This window comes from Mercenaria mercenaria, chromosome 2, assembly GCF_021730395.1.
Source record: "Mercenaria mercenaria strain notata chromosome 2, MADL_Memer_1, whole genome shotgun sequence".
Lineage (NCBI taxonomy): Eukaryota > Metazoa > Mollusca > Bivalvia > Venerida > Veneridae > Mercenaria > Mercenaria mercenaria.
In genome coordinates, this window is record NC_069362.1 from 31617186 (window position 1) to 31640501 (window position 23316).

General features: G+C 35.2%; 2 protein-coding genes across 3 annotated transcripts in view; both read right to left on the bottom strand.

Moving 5' to 3' along the window:
- Nucleotides 1-18247, bottom strand: part of LOC128553008 (tubulin polymerization-promoting protein family member 2-like) — a 39715-nt gene extending 21468 nt beyond the window's left edge. The window contains exons 1-2 of the mRNA XM_053534114.1: nt 18159-18247; nt 12979-13151 (exon numbers count right to left, since the gene is read on the bottom strand). Of these exons, the coding sequence (XP_053390089.1) occupies nt 12979-13151; nt 18159-18224 (239 nt within the window). The 5' untranslated portion in view covers nt 18225-18247. The remainder of the gene's footprint in view (nt 1-12978; nt 13152-18158) is intronic.
- The window catches only part of LOC123563638 (tubulin polymerization-promoting protein family member 2-like), a 132556-nt gene that overhangs the window by 48115 nt on the left and 61125 nt on the right, over nt 1-23316 (bottom strand). The window lies entirely within an intron of this gene.

Sequence of the window (23316 nt, forward strand, 5' to 3'; positions counted from 1 at the left end):
ATAACGACAAGATCTGATTCTCTGGTGCTGTTATGTGATTTTAACATCCACATGGGCAATAACTCAGATTGCTACACCAAACGATTGCAGCAGTGTTTGAAACAGCTGAAACAGTACAAACGATCAATAGAGAAAATCTTTATGAATGACGATCTGACCTGTCAAAGAACGTATATAGTGGTGTAAGAAACATATATAGTGCTGAACTTCCTAGGGCCAAGGATGAGCACTGCCAGAACAAGATTGGAGAAGCCGAAGGAAACATCAAAAAGCTATATGATTTTATATCAGATTTACTGGGAAGGTCGAAGGACAATCCGCTCTCATTATACACAATTTGCCGATAAAATAATCAAGTTGAGAAATGATCCTGACAAGAAACCATAGATAAAAATCAAGTAACAATCGTGGTCATGATCGACTTGACTGCAGCGTTCGATACCATCCATATCCCGATATTGATTCAAATCCTCCAAGATGAATTTTGTATTCATAGCACTCCCTTGAAATGAATCGAATCTTATCTCGCGAACGGAACAATGAAAGTCTTAGTCGAACAGTCAGCATCTGACACGGAGCCACTGAGGTTCGGTGTCCCGCAGGGTTCTTGTGCCAGACAGGTGATATTTACCCTGTATATATAGTCTCTCAACCAAGTGGTGAAGAAATATCCGACCGATCTCTATGGATATGCGGATGACCACAAGATTGTGTTAAAAATTCTAGTGGGAAATTCTCAAAATGAGAAAACTGTTCTTCAAGAACTTGACAGTTGTCTCAATGAAATCATAAAATAGATGACAACCTTCAAACTGAAAATAAATCAGTCAAAAACTGAAATAATTATGTATGGAACCAGACAACAGTTAACGAACTTGAACGTCGACCTGTTCAGGACAAGGATGTGCAAATTTGCAAGACAAAGATATTCCACACCCTTCGTCCTTTGTGTGTGTGTGGTGGGGGCGGGGGCGGGATAATCTTACACATTATTAGTCATCGCACTATCAAACCATCAAATAGGAAAGCGTAGCGACTAAGAGGCCGGTCATTTGAACTTCCGGGATGGGAATGGTGGCTGTGATGTTACTTGGAGCATGCTTTCAATGATAGAACTTTTATTTCAGAACTTGAAGGCAAAACTTATTTCAGAGTAAATCAAAGATAATTTCTTTTTTATTTTGAAATATCATTTGTCATACTGTTGTTTATCAAAACCTAATAAGCACGATAAGGATATATATCCTGTTTTTAGTAATTTGCTTTTAAAAGTTCATATGAAGTTACTTAATGCAAGTCACTTTGATTAAATTCTTAAATAATAATTTGTTTGACCCAAATTATACTTCCTAAGTTTAGCATAGTCATATACTTCTATTAGCAACATGGTCATAAATCTGCTAAGATGTACATATATATAAATCATTTGACTGATATCTAAAAGACAAGTAAGTCACAAGGAGCATAGCCAGCCAAAACAAAGCGGTCAGACAGGTGGTCTCTTAAATATGGCATAACAAATAATCACTAGGGGCAAACATGGGTCAGATGATATATAACATATGTACATATAAATAGTTAAAAATATCGGTGGCAAGCAATAATATTGCAAACTATTTGACTTAAATAAAATGATGCGCAGATTTTGTGATAAATGCCTATCTGCTTTAAAAAAAAATATAAAATATTGCCGATTGAAACTTTTTCAAACAACTCTTTCAAAGATTGAAGTCATAGTATGCACTGCGCTGTGGAGCCCACACAATCTGTTAAAACATGTTTAATAGAAGCGTTGTTTGACATGGTACACATTCAGGTTGATCTTCTTTGTTCAGAAGATAGGAATGAGTCAAACGGGTACTAGAGTATACGACATATACGACTACGAGAAAGAACAACTTCCTCCCTGGGAACAGATCTAAAGCCTTGGTGCCAATCACATAAAGTAGGTTTTATATATTGAGGTTTATTGAACGAAGCATTGTTACTTAGATCAGGTGTATTTATTGGTCCCCTACCAGTGGATCACCGGAGGGGACTATAGGAATGCCCTCCGCCCGTCTGTTCGTCCGTCCGCAAATATGGATCCTGCGATAACTCAAAGAGTATTCACGCTAGGTTCATAAAACTTGGTATGTGAGCAAAAGTAGATTATGCATGTATATGACTTATGCTTGTAGGTCAAAAGGTCAATGTCACCATTGAAGATCAAATTAAAATTGTTTCTGCTCTATAACGTTTATATGCATTGATGGATTGTCTTAGTGCTACACCTAAAAGTTCCCCATGATGAGACAATGTGTCAGCACATGATCCAGGGTTGTCGGTTAAAGGTCAAGGTCACTGTTCAAGGTCAAGTAAAACTTTGTTTCTGTTCCATTACTTTTAATTGCACCGAAGGATGTTTTAGTACTACGCAGAAATGTTCCCCATGATTGGACTATGTTTTGTACACATGACCCATGGTTTTCGGTCAGAGGTCAAGGTCACTATTGAAGGTCAAGTAAAATTGTTTTTAAACCGGTAGGGGATTTCTGTATTGCCACTGGAATACTCGGTCACTTGTTTATATTTAATCTAAAATCCGTATATGGTAATTTCAAATTAGATTGTGGTGATGGAAGGGATTTCTTTGCTGCAGTATCAGCATCATCGTTTCCATTAATTCCAACATGACTTGGAATCCAATAAAATAGATTGACTTTTTGAAAGATACAAGTTAGAGGTGTTCGGGGTCATGCTCCCCCGGAAAAATAAATTGTAGAACAGCTGGGGTACATTTTGATGTGTATTAGGATATATTATCCCCTTTTGATTTTCTAAGATAATCAATTATACTGTGAAAAGCATGCGCATGCCCGGGCCGCTGGACCTAATTGCAATTATGTTAATACCTACAATACACACCTGATCCTGTGTGAATTGAATGATGTAAATTAAAGCAAAAATGTCTGCTATAGTTCACCAATGCTTTATTACAATAATCGCTTTAAAGTACCGGTAAATCAAAATGCCTAACTATGATTGGACTGGACGTAATGCAAAGTGCAAGTAGCGTGATGGGTAGAGAAAGGCTCTGAGATTTGCATTGCAGGTTTTCAAAACTGTAAACTTTCGTATTTCTAGGTTTGTGCATTTGGAGCACCTCTGAATCAGGTATTTTGTACACACATTTATATATATTATGCAATTATGGTATCTATACCGGCGTGAAAGCCTTTTTACAAAGTTTGGGACAAGGGTGGGAGAGACTACGGGAGAGGGAACCCTATACTACAATATTTTGGACCTTTTTTGGCTGAAAAATTATCTTTTTTTTTCAAATTGAAGTTTGGTTATATTATAAACATTAGAATATGAGTTTTTTGTTTCTAAACTAAGAGAAAGAACTTTTTATCAAAAAACGTACTAACGTTATTTACAGTTTCTGATCATTGTGTTTGAAACCTGTTTTCAATAAAATGGTTATCTTAGTTGTAGGAAGTCTTGTCATTTTATGTAAAAGAAAGGTACGGGGGTTCTCCTATGTAAAAGTTTAAAATCTGTGCATGCCAAATCCGGAATTGTAAGAGGATTTCAACACTGAAAATATGATAGTCGGTTACATTAGGTTTAATGTATATAATATCAAATAATCCTTGGAAAAAGATATTTTTAGTAAGAATATTTATTAGGTTTCAAAAGCATTGTTGAAAGTTGTACCTTATTTCAAAAGCAAAATGCTAGATTCTACCGTGATTTAAGGATAATACTCTTTATTTCGTTGTAAGCCATTTATGGCCCATTAACATACAATGTACATACAATATCGCATATACATGCAGATAATTGCAAACATATACCCCTATAACTAAATAAAACAGTATACACAATTTTTAAACGCTTATATAAGCAAATAAGTGAATAAATAAGCGGGAGAGACTGTTGCTTCTAGGCAATAATAGACTATATCGGAAAGATCCATTTTAACAATAACGGACATGAATTACAGATTTCTTCTCCTTTCAAAGGCTTTAAAGGTATATGCTGCCGGTTTTCTCATGGAGTTTACGTTATCAATTGTTAAAGCTCAGTAAATTTGTAATAACTTGGTCTGACACGATAGTGCTTATCTATATATACTTTACGTACGTAATTCATTCATAGGACATTCACATACAAATTGGTATTCATCTTCTAGCTTATAACAACAAAGACATTTTCTTTCATTATATGGAGTGCTCACTGTTTTTTTCCACCTGCCACATTCTACTTCTAATCGATGTGATGACACTCTTAGTTTAGACAAAGCAATTCTATATTTTTCTACATTAACGTAAAAAAGGTATCACTGAAATTCAAAGGAAGCTATATTTCGATAAAATAGTGCCCTTCTTGATTCTTGCAAGCTAGCGTTCCAGTCTTGGTAATGTACATCGCGTACCCGCTGTTTAAATAAATTTAAAAACATATTTGGGTTTCCAACGCCTTGGTTCAGCCACACTTGATAAAGCCAAGTCTTGATAACAGGGATTTGACTTTGGTGACCCATGTGGGCTTATTTGGGTGCGATTCAGATTCTGATTTGAGTAGATATAAACCATTTTAGTTTACCTAGAGTCGTCACAATGACATAATTTCAACCAAAATTTAATAATATGTATCTGTCTTGTATAAACAATGGGAGCCGACCTAACTCTCCATAAACGAAATTGTTCTGTGTACAAACTTTAACCCCTAACCTTTTTTCTATAAAAGCTTAAAGATATTCTTTCAACATTAATACCCTTGTTAAAACCCCGAGCTTCAGACGAGTAATTTACTATCGGTAAAATTATCTTATCAAAGAGCTCAAGAATATGTTTTGGAGGGATGGCCGTGAACTTATACAGATATTTATTCATTTGGAAAATTGCCTTTAGTGCCTGTCCACATAAAGTTTTGTCGGTTTCCTTAAATGCTCCACCAGACGTAAAAACTACACCTAGATATTTAAATGTGTATACTTTTTCCAACTGTGACCCATTATAATAAAAAATTTGCCAAGCGGGATGTCTCCCGTTTCAATTTAAAATCAGCACCTTAGTTTTCTGTATATTTACAGTAAGTTTCCATCTATTACAATATTCTGCTAAAACATCTACAGACCTTTGAAGCCCTTCGGCTGACTTTGAAAACAAAACAATGTCATCGGCAAAACAACAAGACGCACAGTTTTAAAGTACCAATTTCAAAGCCCTGCACACCTTTGAGAATTTTTTTTTTCTTTAATATCATTTAGATACATACAAAATAAAATGGGAGATAAAATTCCTCTTGTCTAACACGTAAATGACATGAGAAATCATCACTAAGACTATTCATCAATTTGACTTTTGACTTCACACACTTATACATAAATTTGATTACACTTAAAATCTTTCCTCTAACTCCATATTTAATTAACTTGTACCAAAGAATATCTCTTACAACAAAATCAAAGGCTTTTTCAAACTCTAAAAAGTTTTTCTCCATTATTTATACAGTGAGTAATTAGGCCATTCAGATATATTGCCTGTTGTTCCCATTCCAGCTCTAAAACCTGCTTGCGCTTCAATGTACACATTGTAATTTTCTGCCCAACTATTTAGTCTATTTATAAAAATTCTAGAAAATATCTTGCCTAGCGAGCTTAAAAGAGTTATTCCACGATAGTTATTAGGGTCAGATTTATCGCCACTTTTAAAAATAGGTATAATATATCACTCCATGACTCTATAAAGTAACCAAGTTCAATGCATTTGTTAAACAATTTCAATAAATACGGTTGCAAATATAGTATACATTGTTTTAAAAATTCGTTTAACATTAAATCAGGACCACCACTAGAATTATTTTTAATTGCCCTATAGCTTTGTTTAATTCCAACTGATCAATGCTTTTATCTAACTCATTAAACATTATTTGGGTCTCTGTTTTTAAAAACCTTTCATTGAAAAATAGAATGTCTTCGTCTGCCTGGTAAAAACGGTCTTCAGGAACGTTTATTGATTTAAAGTATCTCGCAAAATCAACGGCTGACAAGTTTTTTGGGTAACTTACATTTGAAACATCTTTAAGTAGTTTCCAGTGTAATTTAGCATTTCCCTGTCTAGCTTCTAAAAATTTGTCTGTATACCCTTTCCTGTTTTCATAACTTTATTTCTAATAGTATGTTTAAATTCCGATCTAGCTTTACACATACTGGCTCTGTTAATTTCACAATCATCACTGCGGTACATATAAAAAAAAGATTTCTTTTCTGTTTGCACTCATCGTCAAACCAAATAGTTTCGGTTTCCAGTGGTCGATCACTGTGAGCTAGAATATTCTTGTTAATGGTATGTTTAAAATAAAGAAAATAAACGTCATCTAAAACAGTTACAAAACCATTTAAGTTATCATTTATTTGTTCGCTGCTGTTGGCGTTATCAAGTTTAGATAACAATGAAATTAATTCACCTTTGACTGACTCAGTATTAAGACACTTTAGGTAATCATCCCGCTTATTATTGTCCCATCTAAATTTATATTTTACCGATTCTCTAACCCGTACATTTCTAGTATTCTGATTGAATGAGATTTGTGACATAAGGCTAAAACATACAGCACAATGGTCAGATAAAATATTAGGTTCCATAACTTCAAAAGAGCCGAACAGTTTAAAGTCATTTTCTCGTGCCAATACATAGTCAACAACACTTTTACCCATTGTACCAATACATGTATAGGTACTAATTTCGGCATCTTTGCCTACTCGGCCATTTTAAATTCTAAGTCTAGATTGCTTACAGAATTCTAATTATAAATTACCAAACCTATTTGTATCAAAATCTTGTGACACCCTTGGTAAGACAGAGTTCGAAATGTATTCTTTCGGTAGAAAAGATGTACAATTATCAGGAGTTTCATAGGGAGTCAGTGGCGCAGTGGTTAGCAGGTTGGGCTACAACGCCAGCGGTCCGGGTTCGATTCCCGGTCGCGGCTGATATCCCGACTAGTGTTCAGTGCTGGGTGATATGCCTAAACTGGTACTGTTTCCAGCAGTATTGGCCTAGACTGGATGCTGGAGAGGTAAATATGATGCCTGCCGTGGGCTCGGCTGAAAATAAGTTGTTCCATCCATTCCAGGTGGGGACTTTCGTCGACTAACCACATTAAAAAAAGTACTTTTACTTTACTTTAGTATGGTCTTACCAGTAAGAAGGAATTATATAAACACTCAAATGACGGTGCTCCCCTTCCCAACCTTCCTGATCTTATGCCTATGTATACAGTATAGGCTTATGTTCAAGCAGTCAAAATTACATCATACAGCTTTAATACTTTCAAATCAGTTTTGCATGTTCAATATTTAAACGTCGATGGAAATGTTGTTCTTTTTCAATATATATTTGTATATAACTAACCTCATTATGTAATTATAAAATTTCAATCTAAAAGCAATCTAAAAGCAAAGAATTTGGCTTTAGTTTAATCATATTTATTGTACTATATACAGAAACACAAACAACAATCACATACATCAAATATGTCATATATACAAATGGGTTGGGCCAAAAGTTATGACAACATTATCGAGGGCCCTTCTCAGGGTTGTCACGCTATACATTGCCTTGGCTTTCAAAGTTATAGAAATAATTTTTTGTGAAAATATCAACTACAGCCAGATTTTTATTAGTGATTTAGGAGCCAGAATTTTTTATATATATGTTAAAGCAAAAGGATTTTTCAAGCAAATCGAAAATCTGATTTTAATTTGAAAAAAAAAAAATCCTAGCCCCGTTGATTATCAAATGGTAGGTCCATTACTGTTGTTGGGTCAATAACCATACATTCATTTTCGCATTGTATCCTCTTTTGATATTTGATTAAAATAAGTATTATGTTTAATTTTCGTAGTTTTTAACTACATCCCCATAGTATACGAGGTGTGTAAGACCAAAAGATAATAGGTAAGGGTAGATTTCTCGGAAGCACAGAGCAGTTTTAGAAGTGTTTTAAGGTTTGTGTTGTATTCGTTTGAAGTTCGGACAATCTGTAGTATAGTTTTATTGAGGCCTTCCGTAGTTTATGATATCAGTATTACCCTGTTGAAATAACTGTTTGATAATATGAAGAGTTCTGGGACTAAAATCCTCTTTGAGCAAGCTCTTGCTAAACGAATTAGTTGCGAAAATCCATGTTTGACGAAGTCCATCAGGTTGTTCATGAAAAGAAGTCGTTTCAATTTCTTTTTTCTCTTCTATTTTCAAATCTAGTGGCACTTAAAACGGGCTAAATGTCCCCATTTGGAAGAAGTTTGGGAGAGGATTTTAAAATTATGCTACAGGTCAAGTTTGATGTATCGAGCGTTTGATTGGAAGAAGTCGCTTGAATTTTTTTAGCTCTTACGACCCCTAAAAGGGCCAAGTTTCCTCTTTCTAATACATTTAACAGACCACGATTGGTTTAATTATGATCAGTGGCTTCCTAGAAGATGATTTAAGTTAAAATGTTGACGCGGACGACTGCATTAGAAAGACTCGTTTAAAAATATCTTCATAAATAAGAATCAGGCTGTGGAAGAAAGATCACTTAAAGTGGCATTATGCGCATCATACAGTGTTTTTGGTGAATGTTTTATAAAAAAAAAATCGGTTGCTGTGCATTTACATATGTTAAATTAACGGTAATATGCTGCATAAGTATTCAAAGTTGATGCTTTAGAAATAAAGAAATGGGGCTAATAAAATAATAGTTATTTTCTTCAATCTTCTATGCAGTGATCTCTCTTACCTATAGGTAGAGATTTCTGTAGTTGAAGGGAAGCAACTTTGCGTGCCCCTGTCAAATTTGGAAACTTATTTTTCGTACTGGTAACAGGAAGAGTTTCGTATACTATGTTAAAAGCTATAATTTCCTCCACCATTTTTACACACACATTTTTTTTGGATTTAACGTCGCACCGACACATGATAGGTCATAAGGCGACTTTCCAGCTTTAATGGTGGAGGAAGACCCCAGGTGCCCCTCCGTGCATTATTTCATCATGAGCGAGCACCAGGGTAGAACCACCGGCCTTCTGTATGCCAACAGGATGGCTTCCTCACATGCAGAATTCAACGCCCCGAGTGAGGCTCGAACCCACATCGATGAGGGCAGAGTGATTTGAAGTCAGCGACCTTAACCACTCGGCCATGGAGGCCCACCCCCCCCCCCCCCCCCCCCCACCCCCAAACACACACATCTGTTTTAGCTTGAATTTTACTTGAAAAGTGCGCATCTTTCTACTTTAAATGAACTTGAAAAGTCTAGTAAATTTACTCAAAGAAAATGGCTGCAATAATATGCTTCAGTTTACATCACACTGTTGTCACGTCATGTCACACTTGCCACCGACCTTATCAATAAACCTTATGCTGGAAATATTTATCTTCAAATATTTAATAAATGATATAGCTATTTCACGTAGTGATAGGCTTATTTCGCACACGTTATAATTACAATTTCTTCGGACACTCGAAAAGAAAAAGGTCTATAGAATATCATGTTGTGAAATGCAAGTCAGCTGAGTCAGGTACCATTACATTGCTGCATTTCAGAATCAAGTCAACAGAATAAACATCATTATTTTATGTAAAATACATTCCACAACAGAAATACGCAAATACGCTAAAACAGGAAAAACAAGATCACTTTTTAGGGATTTCTTTCGAACGCGGATGCATGATTTTGACCGAATTGCCGCTATTAACACATTCTTCCACATTAGGATTAATGACAGCAGGAGATACTATGAATTCCGGGAAATACTAGGAACTCTCGGGAAATATCAAGAAATAAGGGCTACCGAGTCAGAAATGTTTCAAATGATTATTATAACATTTTCAAACTTTCATACAATCATATGCATTTATTGTTACCTTCTCATATTAACAGAACAGAGATGACAGACACCTTTCTGACCGCTCAAGTACACTGCATTATTGCCTGAAGCATTACCAGTCTGACAGGATATCCGTCCAGGTTGCTTTTAAACTTAATTATGTCTTCCCCACCCCCCACCCTCCCCTCTGGGGGAGACATATTGTTTTTGCCCTGTCCCGTCCGTCCGTCCGTACGTCACACTTCATTTCCGATCAATAACTGGAGAACCATTTGATCTTGAACATTTAAACTTCATAGGATTGTAGGGCTGCTAGAGTAGACGACCCCTATTGCTTTGGGGTCACTCCGTCAAAGGTCAAGGTCACAGGGGCCTGAACATTGAAAACCATTTCCGATGAATAACTAGAGAACCACTTGACCCAGAATTTTGAAACTTCATACGGTGATTGGTTATGTAAAGTAGATGACTCCTATTGTTTTCGGGGTCACTCCGTCAAAGGTCAAGGTCACAGGGGCCTGAACATTGAAAACCATTTCCGATCAATAACTTGAGTACCACTTGACCCAGAATGTTGAAACTTCATAGGATGTTTGGTCATGCAGGGTAGATGACCTCTATTGATTTTGGGATCACTCCGTTAAAGGTCAAGGTCACAGGGGCCTGAATATTGAAGACCATTTCCGATCAATAACTTAAGTACCACTTGACCCAGAATGTTGAAACTTGATAGGATGATTGGTCATGCAGAGTAAATGACCCCTATTGATTTTGGGGTCACTCTTTAAAGGTCAAAGTCACAGGGGCCTGAACATCGAAAACCGTTTCCGGTCAGTAACTTGAGAACCACTTGACCCAGAATGTTGAAGCCTGATAGGATGATTGGTCATGCAGAGTAGATGACCCCTATCGAGTTTGGGGTCACTCTGTCAAAGGTCAAGGTCACAGGGGCCTGAACATTGATAACCGTTTCCGATCAATAACTTGAGAACCTCTAAATCCAGAATGTTGAAACTTCATAGGATGATTGAACATGCAGGATAGATGTCCCCTATCGATTTTGGGGTCACTCTGTTAAAGGTCAAGGTCACAGGGGCCTGAACATGGAAAACAGTTTCCGATCAATAACTTGAGAACCACTTGACCCAGAATGTTGAAACTTCATAAGATTATTGAACTTGCAGGGTAAATGACCCCTATTGATTTTTGGGTCAGTCTGTTAAAGGTCAAGGTCACAGGGGCCTGGTCATGTAAAATCATTTCCGGAAAGTAACTTGAGAACCACTTGACCTAGAATGTTGAAAACTTAATAGGATGATTGGTCATGCAGAGTAGATGACCCTTATTTATTTTGGGGTCACTTGATCAAAGGTCAAGGTCACAGGAGCCTGAACAGTGACTTGAGAACCACTAGGCCAAGAGTGTTGAAACTTAGCGGGATGACTGGACATGCCAAGTAGGTGATCCCTATTGCAGCCAACCATCAGTGTCTCTTTGACTTTCGCTCCTGACCCCTATTGACTTTTTGCCTATAGGACTTTGCATTGGGGGAGACATACGCTTTTTTACAAAAGCAATATCTAGTTTCCTATTTGAAGTTTTCCCCAGAATTTCCCGCTTTCTCCATTTTTGGCAAATACCAACAAGCCCTGGTCCTAATAATTTTTTCCTCTTCCCTTTTTTATTTAGCATCGAGTCGTCTTTTTTCTGCTGTATTTATGTAGCATTCAATCAAAATCTTCATAATGGGACGCAAGAATATAAATTCACGAAAGGGATTATTCTGTAGTAAAGATACAGTTTTTTTTATATAAAAATATAAATCTCTGAGAAATTGTCGAAGTAATGTTATCGAGTAAGTGAATTGTGTATGTAAAAAGGATAGCCTGATATTGTGATATCCAGCCTTTAACCTTTTCTTCCTTGTTGATATAGTTTCAACTTCACAATGGATCATTGATGTGAAAACCCATTTATTTAAAATTGTTGTATTTACGTCCCATATTGCCAATATCTGTATATTCTTATCTATACTTAAGATATCAATGGTCTTAGACCAAGTATACTGACATTTCAAAACCAGATATGTATATATAAATATCTGTTACTGGCACACACTTCTGCTGTGTCAAGATTCTCTCAGTTATCATAGTTTCTATACTATTCACCGTGACTCACCCTGCAATAATTGTTATTACCATGTGTTCATCTATTTTCAGATCAAAAAATTATATCAAAGTAGTCCTAACTGTGTGAATGTAGATGTAGCTAAAAAGTCAAATGTTATAAATGAAAAGCTTGATATTTGTATTAACAATTGATTTAGTTAAAAAAATTAAATGTTGTATTTTAATAATTATGCAACTACACTTTCAGACAGAGGTACATATGTTACAATATCTATGCCAAAGACTTTTAAACATATTTTGGCCACATTTAATCAGCATGTCAGTTGTTGGTGAAATTACTTATTTAATTCTTGTCAGGGTTCTTTTGACCTAATCTGTTTAGAATATCAAAAAGCTCGGTAGAGCTTGTGGTATTTGCCTATGCATTGGCGGTGTGTCTATGATCAAGTAATGGAAGAAGATGGAGGAGAAGAAGACGAAGAAGAAAATGAAGAAGAGACTTTTGTAAATATTGTAATATGAGGCACTCTTGTGACAACAGATGTGTTAAGGTATAAGCTGATTATTCATACATGTATATAATTCATCACTGTATCATTGAAAACGTACGTATAGACGTTCATTGTTTCATAAGGAAACCTCATACTCATACCTCGCTCCGCTCGAATTAAGTATATGGATATTCGTCTGCCGAACGCATACATGACCGAGTACTAGTCTCCCCGTTACAAATTTATCACTCGACCTTTCTTATTTTTCATACATAACAAACTATCAGTCTCATTTAGAAAAAGAAAAGTCAGGCCATTTTATTATTGGCCTTTTTAAAATAATCATTTTTTTCCTAAAAGATTCAGAAAAGAGAATTTATACTTGAACAGAGCTTTCCAAATGGAATTGCTGTCAATGACTTTAATAGCAAAGACAGCTATTTTGAGGTACTTAAACGTAACCGACAACATAGTAATGTAATGTTACCCTTACTTTTTTTTCCCTTTAAGTTTACTGTAAACAATGTCCAAGTCAATACTGTCGCGTTGCTTAGACAGAATGCCGCAGCCTTCCATCATTTTCTTTACCGACTTAGAAGAGATGCCGTCTTCTTTATCACTGAATAGTTTGAACTTCTGAATCATTTCTTCATAAACATCTTTAACCTGCAACAGATGTAAGTATAAAGTTAGTTTTGTTTATATGGTACATGTGCATAAATGCTGTATTCCATCAAGTAGATCGATCTGTTTAAGATTTGGGTCACTTTTCTAAGGTCTCGGTTATCCCATCTTAGTCGGAAAGATTATTTCTACTACAAATGTTTACTTTATAGCAAAAGGTGTCAGCTGTGTACAACAAAATTGAGAGCAGCCTGATAAGTTTAGGATGTGATCATTTTCATCATAAATAAACAAAAATGTTTTTCATGCCAGTCAAAACGTGAATGTTGTTTATAACGCGCGTAAATATTAGTGAAAATCTGCCACTCCCGTGAGATAGGGAAAAAGAAATTCTATCTGAGTTTTTGGACATATCTAAAATCGAGGGTGTAATAAATTTCCTTATCTGTTGCAGATTTATTTTCTACCTTCGTTTTATCCGCCAAATAATGTCTTAAATTGAAATAAGCCATGACCAGTGTGAGACAATCAATATAAAATATGGAGATTTTAACTTAGAACTGGTCTATGACGTAAAGATTGTATTTTAGCTTATTTTAGTCGACACTTGTAGCACATATGGGCGACTCCTCCCTGCGACTGTTAGAAATTTTAGCCGAAGGATAGTTAAAATGCTTATCTTCACATCGGTCTATATAAATATTTCTCCAGTATGCACATGGCTGTCAGCTATTGTTGCTGTCGCTGTCTCTAGTAACAGACAGTTATATCGCGCATGCCCATACATCAAGTTCTGAACTATGGCGCACAACTCTTCATATACTTATGTTCTGTAAACAGCACTGGTCTTATAAACTCATTTGATCCGATGAAAATTAATCATATTTGGAAGAGTTTTGGCGCTGTTTCTTAACTTATTTATAAATATATTTTCTCTCGCGGTCGTGGTACTGGTATGTAAAACAAATTACATTCCATCATGGTTGAGGGCCTTTTCTTTTACTTATTAAACAAGGTCTATTTTGCTATTCGAAAATTCCTGCATGCCCGAAATTGTTCGGAAATGCACTATTCATTTAGAGTTTATATCAGAAGTACTATTTTAATACCGTTTTGATATCTTATGGCAGTTTATTGTGGATGCAATTACATAATTACACAGTAAACATATATCTATATTCTTTATTTCTACAAAGTCAATGCATAGTTCTTGGTCTTTAAGGTATTAGGCCCATAATAGAGTACCTTCTTTTTGAAGAGTATTTAATTCCTACCATAAACCTACATTGACTGCAATTTTCAGGGGGGGGCGTAGGTTCAAACCCCACTGGGACCAAAATTTTATTTCCTTATTTTCTTTTTTTTCTAGTAAGTTTTTACTTCTTTCAAGACTTGTTATTGATTTATTGCATAACAATGGAAAAAAATCATTTGATAAGCGATTTCTTGCTGTTCAAAGTGAATTTGCCTCTGAAACAGAAGGGGTAGAGTTAGACATCTTTAAAAATAATGAGTTACATACGGTAGAAGTTCTTTATTTTGCCTTCAATCTTTAGATTACATATTGTGGAAGAAATGTAGGTAGGTTTTACTTCTGCCCCAAGGTTATTTTTGAATGAAGTGAGCAAAATTTAAAACAAACCCACAGCATTCGACCTTAATTTTTCAATGTGGGAGTTAGAATTCTGTCGCATTAAACCCGTTTACTTGAGGCACCCTAAAAATGATATTGACAGTTTTTTTGTTGTTTTTTTTTAAGTTTTATAATTGTTTACCAATAGTTTGATGTTTCTTTCATAAAAAATAATGGTATAATGAATTCTCTGTAAATGTTTTAGATAAAGGCCATCACTTTGAAATTTGTCGCCACTTGAGCTTGAGGAAATACCATAAATTACACAAAATTTATAAAAAACGGCACGGTAAAAGTTTTTAAAAATTTGCAACACAATGTAAAGCACGGTCAACTGTAAGAATATACCAAGCAAATGCCATTTTTATTAACATTACTATGAGGGGCCTAATACCTTAATGTAATGCTGTGACGAACTTTACTTGGCACGCAAGTTGCAAGCACCTATTATTTTCAAAATAGTGGCTTGTAACAGTCGTGAAATCTATTTTAGACTGTAGGAGTGTCTAGTTCTAATAAGTGGATATAAAGTTATTTATTTTCTACTATAGCTTATCTTGGATGACTGTTATTCTATTACATTATACAGTGTCTATCAACTTAGAAGGTTAGCACATATGTATAATTTCAGCACCGTACTTCAAGACTTTTAATATTTATGAAAGTTTCCTCTTCAAACAATCATTATTGTCCATGGATAATTTTCCTCTGAACTCTACGGAGTTTCGTATATGCTCTCCTAAAATATACGCCGCATGTGTTCATATATTAGTACCCGCGACATTATCAGAAATCCGTCCATTCACATTGTTCTAACGAAGCTGGTCGATTCAGTTTGAGATAATGTAATGACTGAAGTCATTACTGTGAATACAGTTGCAACAGATGTATCCTAAATTGAATTCCAAAAACGCTGCGACTATATGGATGCAGATTTTTCTTTAGAGATATGTGATACATTATTTCTATCAATTTATCAATTTCTCGTCGATAGATGATGAATCAGATATAGCACAATCGGGATCTTGCAGTGAAATAAAGGGATGCTACATTCGGCGGTTTTGGCCACAAAAACTTGAAGCAAATTTAATGAGTTTGTTTTGTTTGGGTCTAAAATACGTAGACACTATTTTCAGTCACATGCGACTGCCTGTGTAGAAAAATATATAAATCTAATTACATAGCGACTTATCTCATAGCTTTTCGCAACACCCTTTGTCTGCTTAATTTTGATCACACTAAAGACATATATTTTCTTTGCAAACGAATCAAGTGTTTGCAATATGGATTCCTTCTAATGAGTTAATGTGATAAATCATTTAAAATAAACTAAATATCTTACATTTTTTTATTGATCACCAATTCTAAACGAGAAACATAAAAAGTAACGTGGTGTAACACGTTTTCCTTGCAACAATTCTAAAATTAACCCAAGTGCACTGATTAATGGATAAGGTTATATGAAGTAGGTAAAACAAGAAAAAGAATCTTTTAAATGTTGATCAGAAAAAAAATGAATTTGCGCATAGAACGGGAAATTAGATTAGCAAATATTTGAAAGAATTATTTGACGTCTTTTTGTAGCATATTTTTAATCAAGCATGGTATTCATGACAAAATTCGGATTTGAAGAATTCTAGAGTTAATCAATAAAGAGTTTTCTTTACTGAGACGCTATCCTGTTTTACTTTCATAACAGTTATATTTTAGGTAACAAAAAACTTATCACATATTTCTCTAAAGTGAAAGAATGTTCTATCTTCTTAATATGATATATTTCACAATTCAATGTACTTAACTTGGATCATGTTTGTATCAGTCACATGCAATTATATGATGCTTCCAGCATTTGTTTTTGTTTCTGACCTAGGAAGTAAGAATAAAATATTACTTTGCAAAACTAGGCTGGACAGTTTAACTTTTGGGATCGAACTAATTACAAGATCAACTTTTTGATGTGGAATAAGTTGTATGTAAGAACATGAAACATAGAAAAAAGTCCCCAAAAATATCAAAGCACATTTTTGAGGTATTGCTTCTTAAGATCTGAAGTAACGTCTACATCTAATACTTATTGTGGCCGTTACAGGGGACCATTTGCTGCATTGTTCTTCTACTGGTAAACTACAGGATAAGTAAGTTTTTAAGATTAGTATTTTCCTATCTTTTTCATAAAGCGTCGGGGTGTCAAAATTCAGAACAGAATTTCTAACCAAACTTATACATATATATTTCTAAAATATTCGTGAAAAAAATAGTACTCACAATGTTACTGTAAATGGGTGGGGTACTTGATAACATCATATTTGCTCGAAATTCATAAGACAATATGTTATGCAAGCATGTTAATAGAGAAATTGTACTTATATATTGTTTAATTGATTTTATTGTTGATAAATTTGCAATACTTAGTTTAATTAAAACCTTAAGGAAGCTGTCCTTAAATATCACCTAATTTTCAGCGTTTGGCTTGGATTTCTTTAAAGGACTTTTTTCCCTGAATTGCAGATTTTACAAAAGATTATAAATCAGCAATAAACCTTCATGTCGGAAATAGTTTGAGGTTCTGATATTTTGTCTAATAATCGCTTTGAGACGGACAAGTAAAGTCCATGAACATTTACGTTAAAATACGGATATCTTACGTGATGTCGACGCGTTATGATGGATTAACCTTCGAGAAAGATTGCTGCTAGAATTTATCTACATTTACATATCTGAGAGAATTCAAATGGAAATGACATAAAGAATATAAAAGAGATATTAGAATCGATATAATACATAAAATAATACATAGCAGAACCATGTTTTAACATTACGCATTGGCTAAGATATTCCTCGAACGTAAAACCTCATTGTCTTGTTTTGATATGTTAAAACAAAGTTCGGCTTCATATTATTTCTTAAATCGAACTAATAAGTTACACATTTGGTTGAACACATTACACAGGACCATAGAAAACAGGTGGTTTTTTTTCGGGGTTGGCGACATGCCGGATCCACATACACGGACACCCTCTAGAAAGCCCGCCCTAGAGGAACCCAGTTCCCTCTACGGTTACTGGCACGGAATCTACTGCTGGAGGCCTATAAACGTTCCTGGTCAATCACACCAGCCGACCCTTGGTCGGAAACAAGAGTTTCCCCGGGATGGCCAATACTTGGGCACAGTGTTTTAGCGGTTAACTGTTGTAGCTACTTGCAGTTCATATAAGTTTCCGGAAACAAACAGCTTACGCAATTTAACAAACATTTTTAGATGATTTGTAACATTTTTTTTTCAAATGACATTCTCAAAAATAAAAGTAAATAAATAAAAAACGTATTTTATATTTCATGCAGTCCTTCATTTTTCTTAGATGTAATCGTAATTTCTCTATTATTCAAATGCAAAAAATATATTAGAAACCACTTACCGCAAAGGATATTCCATTTATGAATATCAGACAGCAGAGTAAACGTTGTATGTGTTTTGCAAACATTCTGGTAGCTGTCTCAGATCTTGCTTGAGCTAGACTATTTAAATCAATAATCAACACGTGATCAGTCTCACAGGGATGAACCAGATATACGACAATTTACACACACATGTATAGATTTTACATATACATAATTAGCAGGCATGCATGTAAAAGTTAATGGTTTGGAACAGCTGGCATCTTGGTAATGCCTGTTAAAAATCAATTCAACCATTTAGAAACAAAAATATTAGAATTTTTCCTATATACGTATCATTCCTGAAGCAACGTATGTTTATTCAGTTTCAACTAACCTTAGAATAACTCCATCTTGGTTTAGCGACAAGATTTTAAAAGTAACTAAGATGGCTGATTTGTGCCATTTCGTTATTTCGTTCTGTCTCAGCGACACAACGACAAATGTCGTTATGGCGCCCCGCCGAACGTCGCCCCACCGATTGTCGACCCGCCAACCGTCACCCTGCCAAACGTCACCCTGCCGAACGTCGTAATAGCGCCCCGGCAAACGTCGCCCCGACAAACGTCGCCCCGCCGAATGTCGCCCCACCAAATGTCGCACCACCGAACGTCGCCCTGACAAACGTCGCCCAACGAACGTCGCTCTGCCGAATGTCGCCCCGACAAACGTCGCCCAAAAGAACGTCGCTCTGCCGAATGTCGCCCCGCCGAACGTTTCCCTGTCGAATGTCTCCCCGCAAAACGTCGCCTATCGGACGTCGCCCCGTCAAACATCGCCCAGCAAACGTCACCCCGCCAGAATTTAGGGCCCAAGCTTTGACACTTGCCGTATAACTACGAGTGTTAAAATAACTGCTCAGAGAAGCTCTGGCATGACCCTTGCCCGACCCCTCTGCCTTATCTAATGTTTGCTCGTGAAAATCCATCTCACTAAGGCAGGCATAAAGTATTTTACCAAGTTACGACAAAGTTATGATCTGGAAAAAAAATTAGATGTACGGACGGACTGACGGACGCACGCACGCACGCACGCACGCTTGCATATTGCCTTTTATCTATCTATATATCATATAATAAATCTTGTCATTTAAAAGTAACTCATTGTATTACTGATGGACTCACTGACAGATTGAAGGTAAGGGGGTGGGAGTCAGCTGGTGTGGGTGAGAGTGAGCAAGTTTTATTGGGGACTAACAAATACATCATAACCATTAAAATCTTATCATCTTTAATCTCTGATATAATTAATACTATCAAGTCAGTCCGAAAGCAAAAAAGACAACGTTTGGTGGGGCGACGTTCGGCGGGGCGAAGTTTGGCGGTTCGATTTTCGTGAGTGGGGTGTGCAACGTTCGGCGGGGCGACATTTAGCGGAGCGACGTTTGTCGGGGCGACATTCGGCGGGGCGACGTTTGGCTGGACGCCATAACGACGTTTGGCGGGGCGACTTTTGGCGGGGCGTCATAACGACTTTTGTCGCGTCGCTGCGACAGAACGAAATAACGAAATAGCACAAATTAGTAACCCTAGTAAAGATCTAACATGTATTTAGCATTCAGTAGACATGAATAAGTGCAAATGATGAGTTGTTTAAGACGCCGTGCCTAAAAATCTATGTAACAACCCTTAACAGATGTTTAAATACTTAAACCAACCTTCAGAATTCTGGTACCCTAATTGACCTGAATATATAGTGTTAAGGATCTTCTTACAGATTTTATTGAATAATTACTTTACGTTTATTTATAGGTAAAACTGAATCTGTTCATATTGTGGTAATTTTTTTGTATATGGGGAGATGCGAAATCAATTTTGATATAGGCGACTAAAGCAAATTACATTTCATGTTTGATCAGTTACAACTATTGAGCATTGCACGTAATTAACAATGTTATTTTAGCACTTTTAGCTCAGCACCCAATCTATTTTTAGATTCTTGTTGCTTGCATTTAACTTTTATATGTGGTCTATAATAATTGTCAGTTACAAATAAATCTATTTTGTATGCACTTATGAATTAATATAATACTAGATATGGGTATTTTATCTTTCTTGCACACTGCACAATGTGATCCTCCTTGTTTGATTTAGTGACAAAAAGGCATTCCAAAATTAAAGCACTTTTTCCTTTCATAGTAAAAAATTAATTGTTTGTGGTATGCTATTAGTAAACTATTTAACAATATTAGTTTAGTAAACGAGGGCTCTTCAAAAATAACGTAGACTTTGTCTCTAGCTTTTATATACTATAATGAATCAAAATAAGAAATATACCATCAGTATTTGCTATGTTTCTACTAACTTCGCCGCCAATTTGACGTGATTATAATCATACAATCTGAGTTTATTTCTGTCCTTCAGCAGTTGTGGGTAAATTACGAATTGTTTGAACCACTTGAAGATCAAAACGCAGATGACCGAACATTGTTATAGCGTCTGCTTCGTAAGTTTATAAATTTGAGTTGATTTTTGCCAAAATATCTACATAACTTAGCAAATGTCTGATTATCTATGCGAAACAAGTAAGACATCACGTGCGTTATGAAAATCAGTACTCACTTAGTTTAAACGTTTTTTCCGAATGACCCCGTATTTCCGATGTATGTCGCCTTTACGTGGTGCTACACTTTAGCGTAGTTTCATGTAAACAGGGACTATCATGGCAAACATAAGCGGTCAAATTAAAATCAAACGACTGTGGCGAAAACCCTATAATAATTGCTACCCTCCTATTTTATATTTTAAGCATATTGTATGCATTATTACCGTATAACACATACATGTATTGCTGAAAACACTAGAATATACCCCCTGTTCTCCTATTTGCAAAACAAAATAAATATTATCAAAATAAACCATATATAATACACTGTTAAAATATTAATTATAAAACTTGGTTGCATCACAAGTAATGTTAATAATAAGTCTAAGAAAGATCCATTTCATGTTCAGATTTTATAATAGCTACAAGTTCTAATAGTAAGAAGTGGGTGATTTCTTGTCCTTTGGGTTCAAACAGTGAATTCAATGTCTTTGTAAAAAAATCAGCGCAAGCTAGGGGACGACAGGGGATGCTTGCCCTTTTCATACCTGGGATGAATGAAACAGACTGAATAAAACCAAGTTTTCTATGTTTTTGATTTGTTGCCAGTCTGATTAAAATCATCTCCTCAATAACGCTGTACATTAGGATCTGACAGTGACCCGTTGAAGGTCACATTTCCACTAACCAATCAACGCCTAGCTTTCAAGTTTTTGAAAGTGAAAGTATAAGTAAAAAAATCTATATTTAGCCTAATAAGCCTAGGATCCCAACTTTTTAAGCGTCTATAATTCTAATTCCAGTTCATCATTTCGTGAAAAACGTCCACTTATTTAGGTTTCACTATGCCCCGATGATAACTTTATGTTTACAAACAAGACTATGAATAGATTAAAATGGAACATAGGGAATTATACACTTTTCTAACATGTTAAAATCTAAATATTTCTAGTTTTAATATCAATTACAAATTAGCTCAGAGGTAAAGCAGAATTTTCATGTTAACAGATCTTTTGCCGTGTTGGTTCGAAACTCAGCATCGACATTTAATCTTTATTTCATTTTTGCATAAAAAAATAAGATTCCTTCATGTGCTCTGTGACAACACGACAGAGAAATATCAAAGCCGATATGGCAGATGAGAAATGTTTAGCATCATATCAAACACGATATTGATGCACTTAAGCGAATAATGACCGTAATATTTTGTTATATAAAGACATATAATGCAAATACAAACCATCAAAGAAAGAAACGAAAATAGGGAAAAATTGAAAACGAATGAGAAAAACAAAAAGAAATCTGAAAAAAAGTCCTGATGAGGATTCGAACTCACAAAATGATTTGCTTGTATCCAATTGTTATCTGCATTTTAACCAACTGAGCTATGTTTCAGTATACTAACTGGGTAGTTAAAATGAAACAAATACTAATATTTACTTGTCAAGTAATGTGAAAGCATGATGAATTGTTATTTTATCAGTTATCATAAAATGGACTCGTCCTCGCGTTTCGGTGGAAATCACGTTATCATTTGGGATTAGTAGTTATTTTATTTCAACTTTTTCCAAAACATTTTTGATAGCAATGGGCAGTGCCATTTTGAATGTCGAGCCTACGTTATTTTTGTAAAAAAATCCGATACTGTGCGAAATCACACACTATATATGTACCCGGATAATCTTGACTCTTTTCAGCGACCCTAACTCAGTGCCAACATGGCTGACAGAAAGACATGTATGTAGTTAATTTTCTTGTCTTTTTTTATTTTTTTATGTTTGTGTGCGATGTTGACGTGAAACTTTTAATAACCATAATATCCTATATTGGTAACAAGATTTGTTTACTTAATATTTTGTCCAACAAATCACTTTATGTTGCTGGAATTCGTTAAAATCTACTAGAAAAAATCTTCCAAATGAACATTTTTATGTTTCCGACCGTTTTAATGTACCTGAAAATGCAGTAATACCTTATCAACTGTATTAGTTCAATAAACATCTCTATGACAATGTGTAAAAGTATCAAAGTTTAAAAAAATTTTTTATAGCTTAAAAAATGTATTGATTATGAGATGGGTTTGGATTTGCGGATAATTCCTGACTGATATAGGAAATAGTGCTGGATAAATACAAACTTAAAATGGATAAATACCTAACAAAGCGAAAACTGAGCTGTTAGTCCATGCTTCATTTATGAACTATAGATGATCGAAGTTCTGTAACCCCTACCCCCACCCTTCTGTCAGTCCATGTATTCCCCCACTTTTCTCCCCTACTAGCTGTCTGAAAAATGTCATATTATTACAGTTAATAACTAATCATAAATCTTATCGCATTCAAACAATATCAAAATATTCAATTAGCACCTTCTGAAACGGTGACTTTACAAGTGTATTAACAGTATCATGGCTAGTCTGTTTCTGGCGGATAATAACAATATTATCTTTTATTATATATCTATATCAATTCTGTCAAAATACGTCTTGTATTTCACAAGTAAATATGAACAGGCAGAAAAAAAATCGTATTGTATGTACGTGTACCTTTTGTATTGTATGTTGCCGGACAACTTTCATTTAATATGCATGACCTG